The 10,333-nt window shown below is 37.5% G+C and overlaps 2 protein-coding genes across 3 annotated transcripts; both read right to left on the bottom strand.

Annotated features, from left to right (window-relative positions):
* Positions 1-244: 244 nt before the first annotated feature.
* On the bottom strand, positions 245-7,795 carry atp6v0a2a (ATPase H+ transporting V0 subunit a2a). 2 transcript variants are annotated; one of them, XM_020925158.2, is made up of 21 exons: positions 7,577-7,795; positions 7,193-7,378; positions 6,673-6,751; positions 6,496-6,593; positions 6,105-6,242; positions 5,280-5,377; positions 5,081-5,207; positions 4,754-4,836; positions 4,588-4,681; positions 4,305-4,517; positions 4,075-4,225; positions 3,854-3,993; positions 3,605-3,762; positions 3,179-3,269; positions 2,979-3,097; positions 2,697-2,907; positions 2,502-2,621; positions 2,283-2,399; positions 1,613-1,730; positions 1,371-1,542; positions 245-1,083 (listed from the first exon to the last, which is right to left on the bottom strand). In XM_020925158.2, exons 2-21 carry the CDS (start codon positions 7,301-7,303, stop codon positions 981-983), a joined length of 2,541 nt encoding a protein of 846 aa, XP_020780817.1. In that variant the 5' UTR covers positions 7,304-7,378; positions 7,577-7,795; the 3' UTR covers positions 245-980. The 2 variants fall into 2 exon arrangements, with proteins under 2 accessions (XP_020780817.1, XP_055009547.1); XM_055153572.1 differs by having other exon boundaries at positions 5,280-5,356.
* A 538-nt stretch (positions 7,796-8,333) lies between these two features.
* On the bottom strand, positions 8,334-10,059 carry nfkbil1 (nuclear factor of kappa light polypeptide gene enhancer in B-cells inhibitor-like 1). Its single transcript, XM_020925250.2, has 4 exons — positions 9,686-10,059; positions 9,453-9,565; positions 9,187-9,298; positions 8,334-9,112 (listed from the first exon to the last, which is right to left on the bottom strand). The coding sequence occupies exons 1-4, from the start codon at positions 9,957-9,959 to the stop codon at positions 8,523-8,525; spliced, it is 1,089 nt and encodes a 362-aa protein (XP_020780909.2). The 5' UTR covers positions 9,960-10,059; the 3' UTR covers positions 8,334-8,522.
* Between the last annotated feature and the right edge of the window lie 274 nt (positions 10,060-10,333).

Here is a 10,333-nt window from a genome sequence, read left to right as displayed (position 1 = left end):
AAGCGATTACCGAAAATCGTCAACATTTAGTAGGCTAAACTGAAGATCAAACTGAAAAATGACTCTAGGCTTTCACATATTTTTGATGCAGAATGTGATTTAGGCTGGACACAGTGAAGACACTAGGGGGCACTGACACTGACATCTAAAGCTTGTTTATGGGTCAGTATAACCCATGGATCTCTGCGGTAAAACACAAGTATAATGCATCATAAACTTTGAGCTACACACAGAATAAATACTCGCAGCTCAAACTTTTATTCAACATCAAAATTGGTAAAATATTATATTCGTATACACATAATTTAAATAAATACCATGATTAAATAACAATTCAATGCAAGAAGCAGTGTCATTAAAGAAAGACTATGACCTTATATGGAAGAATCCAACATTAGATTACAGGAGAGGTTATGCAAATTCAATAAATAAGCAAACTGGTACTGGTAAGAGTTCAACATTTTTGTCATTTGGCATCATCACAGTTATGTGAAAAATGTACAATCTTATAGTTCTGCAAAGTGCTTTATGACTTTGTGAGTCTAAAAAAATGTTATGTTGTCATTTCGAAGATTTGTTTCTTACAAAACTGCAAAGACCCAAATGCAACCCTGTACAATTACCACAAAAGAATCTCTATGGCACAATAATAATGTGATAATATTGTTGCAGTTTTGATGTTGTACTGTAAAATGTACATATTGAGCATAAATCTCTTCTCACAGCACAATGCATTTTAAATACTTTGTGATTACAAGTTACAAAATTCTTAAGGAAACCAATTTAGAACATTTCAAGTGGTTTGCTGGGTACAGCAGTAAGGCAGTCAGCACAGCCGATAATACAGTGAAGATGAAAGAAACTGCTACAAGAGAAATTTTGAACTCATTGTCTTGAATAGTTGGCATAATCACAGTGTCAATAAATCCATCTTGCAGCATATTACTACTGAATTCAGCATCCCATCTCAATTTCACATTCTAGAGCAAACCATCCTGCTCAAACACAGAGGGCAGCAGAGAGAAGTCGAAGGGCACGAACTTGACACCTGCCCCATGATAAAATTTGTTTTGGAACTCCACCCTGAAAGAGAAAGACAATAGCAGTTACACTACACATTTCAAAACACTAAACAAGGGGAAGAATCTGAGGTAAATGTTTCAAATGTATCAATTCAGCCAAAGTCATGAATGAAACAAATGAGGAATAAATCAAGGCACAAATTTCACTTATAAAAGATATACATTCAAAACTAATTCATTTATATTTTAGTGTACATATAATGGATAGTATGAAAGATAAGATAACAACAATCTTGTTTTCTAGGAAAAAGGAAGAGAAGTGTTTAAAATGTTATAATACAGACTAACCAGTGAAGACGGAGTGCGTGTAGAAAAGCAGACAGGCCTTCCATAACGAGCAGGATGGAGACAGTAAGCATAGCAAAGAGGCCAAAGATAGGGACCAGGAGCACCACACCTACTCGAGTGGTGATGTTAAAGCCCAGGCGCATCACCATTTCCCAGAGTACCTCAGACAGCTCTGAAACAGATGTGTATACTGATATAGGACAAGATCCACTCTTATTTAGTTACTTGTGTATGCAACTTACGTGCATGGGCTAAACTAAGAGCCCAGAGTCGCAGGTAAGAAGCCGTGTTGGAGATGCAACCCAGGCAGTATTCAATAGTGTGAATGGACTGGTGAAGGAGGCTATCGGCCAAGTCAAACTGCCAAAAGCATACAGTACTAATACAGTAATTAAAAGTCTCAGGTTTCAGGTTTCACTGAATAAATAAAAGAATTCATTCCAAATTTATAAACATATCAAATGGAAATCTTACGATTGATTGAGATATGCTATACAATACTGTATAAACTATGTTCTTCAAATACATTCTGTTTTATAAATTCATAGATTACTATACCAGAGGCTTCAATTGTTCATTTCTTTTCCACTCAATAAGGGCAACGTGAAAAATATAATAAAAGCATTATTAATCTTTGCAGCCAATACCATAGCCAAATATATATTTTCAATATGTGCAAAATCAATACATCTATGGCAAAGCCCACACATTTGAGTCAGGTTCACAAATTTCACTTTTTAAACATAAATAAATAAATAAATAATAAATGACCAAATTTATTTTCTATAATTACTACACAAAATATACAGACTGTGCCTAGGCCCTGATTTTGCAATATCAGCAATCAATTAATATTTTGAGGAATTCTGTAAACAACATAAAAATGTATTTAAATGAGCTTTGATTTCTGACCTGTTTTGGAAGGGGTTCTCTGCTGAATATTTCCTCTGTTCCTTCCTCTTCATCCTCTTCATCATAGGTAGGTGCAGAAGTGTCATCTTCACTCACACGTCGTACCCTTTCATATCCCTTAAGCGAAACAAGTCACTTTAGTTGTTACAGAGGACCTTATCTTACTAATTATGCTATTTTTCCCAGAATGAAACGGCAATAAAATGTATATGTTCTTACCCTGCGTCGCCGCAGACCTTTGCCTCCTCGATATAGCCAAAACAAGTAAATAGGTTTTCCCAAAAGCAATACAGGGATGGACAACATGGCTACAGTTATGAGAAAGATTTGTAATGCAGTCTATAAAAACAGAACAATGCATTAAAAAAAGCAATAACAATAGATCCTAAGAATCATGCTCTCCCATTCACACACCTGCCCAGGGTATAGAGGTGTGACATCTTTTCCTTGCATGACAAACATATTAATAAAGTGAATAAGAATGCTGGGGGCTTGACTCGAATCACGTGCACCAAATGCTATCCACTTATATATAATCATGAAGACCAGGTAGCCAAAAAGACAGAGCAAAAAGAGCAGCTCGGGAAGGAAGAGTAGATAGACATTAAACTTCTGTCGAAAGTGCCTGAAGAGAAAGAAAATGTGTGTGTGTATAAGAAACAATGAAATGTTTTAAATGGTTGCTCCTTTACTCACAAGTGGTTGAAAACACTTAATACTACACCAAATGTCATGTGTATCACCCCAATGATCACAGACATCTTCATTTTATAAGAGTTTAGGAAGGAGAGTCGATTCACAGCCAAATTCCATATCTGTTGGATACATGTTGGAACAAACAGTGTAACTTCAAAATAATATGCAAGTTGTTCAGGATGTATTACTTTGCTGCTTACAGGATCAATTCCCAAAGGATAAGGTCCAGTGAAAACTCCGCTGACATTTGGATCTAACATAAGCACGGCATTAGCTTGGAGTGTTTTGTTCCTGTAATAGACAAAATATGGAAATCAAATTAATTTATGAGAATATTAGATGTGAAAGATGTTTTCATTTCAAGAATGTTTTATAAAAAGTACTTTAAAAAAATTCCAAATATAATTTTCTGGTTTCTGTTGTAATTTAATCAATTACTATTATTATTTCTAAAGAAATTACTTGAAAAACATGCATTCTTTCTGTGAGTTGGTATGCCCTTGACAGATTTGAACTGTGTCGCCTGCTTGTCTCCATGGACCACATGCGGGTGGTGGAATCTAAACCAGAATACTGGTGCACCTTTAATTCTTTACCAAAGAAGAACGTGTGTTTCAAATACTCACGTCCAGTGCTGATTTGTGAACATAGCCTTGACACTCCAACAGGACCCAAAAATGTTAAGAGATTTAGAGAAGCAGTCATTATAGATTAGCCCAGTATATACCGAAAAAAGACCCATCATTAGGATGATGTAACGACCATTAAAAAATGTCATCCATATCTGAAAAGGCCAGAGGCACCATTATCTCCAACTACAGAACATTCACAAATGTTATGCTGTGCTTTATGGAGCAGCAGTAAGAGAAGCAAACCTCATTACTGGAACGCTTTTTCTTGTGAGATTTTTCTGTGAGCACCATCCATAAAGCAAACAGACTCATTACAGCACCATGCCCAAGGTCACCAAACATCACAGCAAACAGAAAAGGGAAGGTGATGATTGTGTATGGAGCTGCAAACAAAACATTGCATTCAATGACACAGTAATGAATTAATGGTTGACTAAATTAGTTCACAAAGCAAGACTTCTTACCTGGGCTTACCTCGCGATAGTCTCCGACCCCATAAGCCTCCACTATGCTTTGAAATCCAGAGGTGAATTTGTTTGTTCTTACAAGAGTAGGGGGAGTGTCTGTGCTTGGGATGCGATTCACAAAAGATGGTACTGTAGCATCACCTTTTCTCTAAGCACATAAAGAAAACACACTATGTCGCGTGTTTTTGAGTAGTAAAAAAAAGTATTCACATTTTATGGACACTCACTGAGCCTTCCTCTAGCGCCACACGAAGGTTGGTGAGATCACTAACAGGACACCAAACCTCAGCAATGAGACACTTGTTGGTGACATCAAAGCTGCAGAGGTTCAGTATGTGGTAAATTGCCTTCATCTTTTTGACCTGTACAACCCAGGAGAAGGCAGACTCTGAGGCTTTCTGCAATACCTGCCTCAGATAGTCCTCTGTCCGATGTAAAACCTGTGATAAAGAGTCAACAAACTGTCTTATGCTATTTATATGGGCAGTAATTAATGCCATCTAAACACACATTATTAAGGTCTTGTATTCGTGTTCTCAAGCTGTCCAACACATCAGCCCTCTCCTCGTCATTCTCCGGGTGTGGATAAAGATGGCAGTGGTAACTGTGACAGAGAGGTTTTTTTTAATAATATAAAAAAGTTAACTCAAAATTATGTGTTAGTGTGTTTACCTACCAATCACATATCTTTTGCACTTTCTGTCCAATCTGATCACCCCAGAAAGAGATTAGGAACACAACACTTTCACTTATTTCTCCCTGTAAAAACATGTAGGTTATTACACTGATGGGTGTTGAGATACTGATAAAACCTAAGGTAGTTGGAAAATGTAAAGCAGGTAAGCAAATTCTCTAGTCTGACTCCCAGTATGCCAAGCTATTTATGCTACTCCAAAACATTTAAAGCAAGATATATGAAACATTTCTTAAATGTTCAAGACTTTAGGTCATTTATTCAGTCTATAAATTTTGTGTTTAAAGAAATGTAATCCAGTCAGCTCACTGTGTCGAGATCAGTAAGAATTTCATCCACTTCTGCGTAGCTTAGAATAGTATAACCCTTGCAGACTCTCCAGAGCATTCTCTCAAAGGCCTCCACCTTCACTCGCTGTATGAGACCTGAAACAAACCTTCAACCAGTCCACATGTCATTAGTATCCTAATAGTCCTAATGGTTTCTAATAATCCATGAAACCGCTCACCCCAGTTTGGCTCCTAGCCTCTGCATGCCAGTGCAGCCTGTCACAGAGTCTGTCTCCATAGTGGGGAATTCTTCATACTGGGGACCAAGAGCCTCATGCTAATTATAAAAAGGAATATGTTTCATTCATGGCAGCTTATTTGAACTTACTCCATAAAAGGCTCTATGAGAAACATAGAAAGAGACTTTATCTCACAAATTTCTATATATGTGGTAACAGAATGAGAATTTTGGCTCTGAGGTGGAATGCTACAACTGTATCTTGTCATCTGGCTTCACTTTTCACCATCAATCACTCACCATATTCATACACATGCAAGGTGTTTTGCTCAAGGACACAATGACAGTATGCACTTGAACTGCATTTCTATATAGTGCAGCTTTAATACACTCCTCCAATTGGTCAGTCTCTGGCTTGCTCTGAGTGAGTGACACTGTCAGAAAAAGCTTTTATTTACTTAAAGTAATATAAAGTTAAATGATCCCTGATAAAAAATGTGATCTAGACATAATCCGCCCATCCCCTGTCAGATGTGTCATTAATTAAACCATGCCTCCACCTCAGTCACTTAAGGAAATAAAATGTGTCAGTGACAAGAAAACATCATGTTGCTTCAGAAAGGGAGGTAATGACATGAAAACAGTGCTATAATGATAGGCTACTAAAGCAAACAAATTAAATATTTAATTACTGGTATATTCATTATTCATATATGACATTTGTTTCATAACAATCTAAGAGTGTAGTCTTTTTACTAAGTTCTACAACTTTTACCACAAGTTTTAGGCAGCTATCACAGAGTTTAATGAACAGACTCAAACTTACTCTGGAACGGCTATGGATAAAGGTACGTGTGATCTTCAGCATGTGTGTGTATTCTGTCAGCTCCAACAAGTTCCTCTGCAGCTTCTCTTTGTTCCTGGCCACTTCACTCAGCTCCATCTCCAGCCTCTGAAGCTGTTCCTGAAAGCATCACACATAGGCACTCTATTTTCAGTCTTAGTTTAGTACATTCACATCATTACACACATTATTATTACATGTTGCAGTAGCACAGAGGGGGTACATGTGTATGTCTTGGTGCATACTTACTCCTTACACTTTTTTGTGTGCAAATAAAAAAATATTCAATTTAAACTGAAGTTTGTTACTTTAATTAATTCAATGCAGAGAGCTTTTGTGGATCCAGTCAAGTGCTTGATATAGAATAACTTACCATTATCTCCAGGACTTGTCTTGGAGGTGGAGCTATCGGACAGTCATCTTCTCGTGGTACTGCTATGTTGGCCTTTTGGATCTCTCGCAGAAGAAAGCCTTGTTCAAAGTTAACACACAACAGTCAGGTGTTTAAAAAAATTACATGTTATCATCATATTCATGAGCTATGTCTTACCCAGAATCCTCTCCATTTCTTCGCATCTCTTGATTTCGCTGACAAAGCGCCGTTGGAACGAACTGACACTTGGGTTCAGCTGAAAGCCGAGCAGGTGAGAAAAAAAATAACAGGTCATCTGATAAATCGATGCTTTAATCGCCACTCTAAAAGAGGTGCTGTGCATTGTGACAATGTCATATGCTATCAAAGCTAATAATAAAAAAATATATATATATAAATAATGTAGCCTTTATACTAAAAAAAATAAAATAAAAAATAATATGTATATATGTATATATATATATATATATATATATATATATATATATATATATATATATATATATATATATATATATATATATATATATATATATATATATATATATATATATATATATATATATATATAATATATATAATATATGTATGTAAATTGTCAAAGCAATAGAGGTGTAAGCGATGTTGAAAGATCACGTAAGCTATTGAAAAACTGTATTTTTGTCGTCATTATAAGAAGTGTGAAATAACTAGTTACATCTCTGAACTCGACCAGCCCCAGTTCTCCGAGCGCACTGATGCAGTCATACTCAGAGCCAGACTGCAGGAACAACTGCGCCAGGCACATCTCCTCGCTCCGAAACACCATGTTTATGAGCGGATGGTGCTCCTCTTCTGCCTCGTTATCTGTCTGCAGCCACCTCAACCTCCCAAGCAGTCGTCACTACCAGTCAAAACAGGACATCACATTTAACGTAGTGCTGTCGATCTTTATACTCATGTAAACCAATAAAATCCCCCTGAGGATTAATTATTTTCTCATGAGGAGCGAGCTCCATTCTGTCTGTAGATTCCACATCATATTATTCCCCGGAGACCCCTTTTCTCATAGGTCAGCCACATGAAAACAAAAGAGACAAACCTCCCTATAGTAGCACCTTCTGCATCGAGCGGTGATAAGCGTCATCCTGCAGGAGCTAGACACCTGTGATAACAAGACAAAAACGCGACCAGAGAAGAACTAACATGTAACTAAAAAGATAAATCATCAATCCGCTATTTCAACAAACTATGCTAAAGGCAGCCCACACCACGTTAAATATTACTGAGTTGGAATTAGGCTACGGCCTGTATTCTCTAACGTCACCCGGCAATTGACACAGATTGCGTCTATGGGTTGCCAGATCCGTGGAAGTATAGTCTGGAGTATTGGGATTCCACGTGTCCATCACCATTAGAGGAGATAAAAGATTTCACTTATGTTTGTTAATGATCATAGTTTGTGAATTTTACCTTAAGTCTCTGCCTGGTCTATAAATATTTTATTCCTTTTCTTATTACAGTGGAAGATTAAGTAATTTAAGATTATAATTTAAGATTAATGGTATTTGAAAATACTTTAGACAAATAGTTGATTTCTAAAATAGGGACACTTATAAAATGATGGGTACTAGAACAACATGCTATAAAATACGTTAATTGCAGGAGGACTACCATGGAACATGCTTTTACAGCTCGACGATGAATACGGTCAACCTGGCAACCAGCGCATCTTCGCTTTCATCACCGAAAACAAGCCAATCATCTGCTTCCCTTTGTCTTGTATTAATTTAGGTAGTTTTCATGATAGTTTTATGCAGATTTCCTATTCATATTTTACCAACCACACAAACCACAAATCAGCAGCAATGTCAATAGTTTAATTACTGAGACGTAAAATACAAACAATTAAATACAAAATAAATACATTCACTCAATACTGATACATAAACATGTACACACAATAGAGTCTATGCTTGTATAGTTTGCTATGAAACTAATGCCTTTGTTCCTAACATTTTAATTGTCTCTCCTCTGAAACCCTTTAATTATGTTTTAAGACTTTGGGCCAGGCTGTTCAGCGCCTGGGACAGAGCAGTTACAGTATCTAGGATGCGCTGCCTATCCTTCTCTACCAGCCGAGTAGCACATCTTTGAGTAAACTTGTCTGGATGCCAAAGAGTCTGTTGTTTCTTAAGAACTTTACGAAAGGCAGCTGTATCTTTCCTGTCAACACCGTGTAACATAACATCAACCATCTCTTGAACAGTGCCTTGTGGGGCTGGCCAGGGGATGTCGCTATAGCACAGCTTAGTGTCAGCTTTGGAGGAGGAAGCCTCAAAAGTTGCTGCACAGCGTTCTTCATAGCGTCGTTTCTTGCCTTGTTGCACTTCATCCTCTTTTCGAGTGGCCTGAGACAAATACTCCTCATGATCCCTCTGCAGCCTCTTAAGATGTTCTTTGTGACTTTTCTCCTCTTGCTGCCTCTCTTCTTTAGTTTTTCTTCTTTTTGATCTTGAACATGATGCTGCAAGTCTTTGAGCTTCAGCATGCTTTTTGTCAAAATATTCTTTTCTGATACGGTCTGCCCAGTCTCCAAAATCTTCATCTTCTTCATCAACAGGAAGAAAGTCATCGGCTGTTGAATAATAAACATAATGTTCAAAAATTAACTCATAATGTCTTTTTTTTTTTCAAGAAATTGTAATTTACCATCATATACACCAAAGGTTTCAAAGAATTCATCTTCACATTCATCAAACAGCTTCTCCATCCATTCTTTCTCTGGATCTTTTGCCGTCTGATGGCTGGTGCTAGCATTTGGCTTAAAAATATTACACAAATAAATTAGTCTTAAATGGCACCTTTCCAAACTCTCAAAGTCCCTTTACCAGGCCAGGTGTCACTGGCCCTGCTTAGCTTCCGACAAACTTTGGAAAAAAGCCCAGAAATGTACATTACCAACATTAATCACATACCTCTGAGTGTTTCATCCATTTGAGAAGATCCTCTGGTGTAACTCCTGCTCTATTGGGAACATACATGGCTTCTGGACAGTTCCTCTGCAGAGGCAGGACTAGATCGTCATAGGCTGGACACAATAATAATGTGAGAAATAAAAAAAAGCACCTGAAAGTGTTTTCAAGACAAAATTCTCCCTGGGAAATAAGGTGATTTCTGATATTTAAGTTAACTTAGATTTTCTTATTACCAGTTTTCCCGTACTTCAGTGTTCTGTTGGCAGCGACGTGTAAAGCTGTATCTCCTTTACGATCCTTTAGCAAAACTCCAGCGCCATGTCTGAGAAGCAGTCGTAGAACAGCGTCATTCCCCCGGCAGCAGGCCAGGTGCAGCGGACTCCTCTGCCTGCGGCCCTGGGAGAAGTTTATGTCCACCTCGCAGTGCTTCTTGAGGTATGACTTCAGCTTCAGCAGGCTACCCTCCTCTACGTATTTCCATACTCGCTTTTGTCTACGGGAAATCATAAATCTACAAACCTGAGCAGAAAACAAAAAGAACTTAAGATTGTTGTTGTGTTAGCAGGTTAGCGTACTAGTACTCATTCTATTACAGTCCTTCCTATGAATAGTCCCCGGAGTACAAAGACAGCATGTTTATAGTTCCCCGCTTAATGTTCCTGCGCGTCACTAAGCGTCGCTGTTGGCTTGTGAAAGCTCTTATTTTAATATAAGGACGACATTGACAGGCTCTTCAAATATGTACTACGCCTGTATGTTAAACAATTATAGTAATATAATCAACGACGTTTAGTATGGTTCTGTGACTGTCATTGAATAGATGCTGTGAAATGTAAACCCATATATTTAGGTGACAAAAGAAGACTGGGCAAAAGTTAATT

This window comes from Boleophthalmus pectinirostris, unplaced genomic scaffold (assembly GCF_026225935.1).
Source record: "Boleophthalmus pectinirostris isolate CB_2022bp ecotype Guang Dong unplaced genomic scaffold, ASM2622593v1 HiC_scaffold_18, whole genome shotgun sequence".
Taxonomy (NCBI): Eukaryota; Metazoa; Chordata; class Actinopteri; order Gobiiformes; family Gobiidae; genus Boleophthalmus; species Boleophthalmus pectinirostris.
Note: the sequence above shows the minus strand (reverse complement) of the source record. Positions and strands in the feature narration are given on the sequence as shown.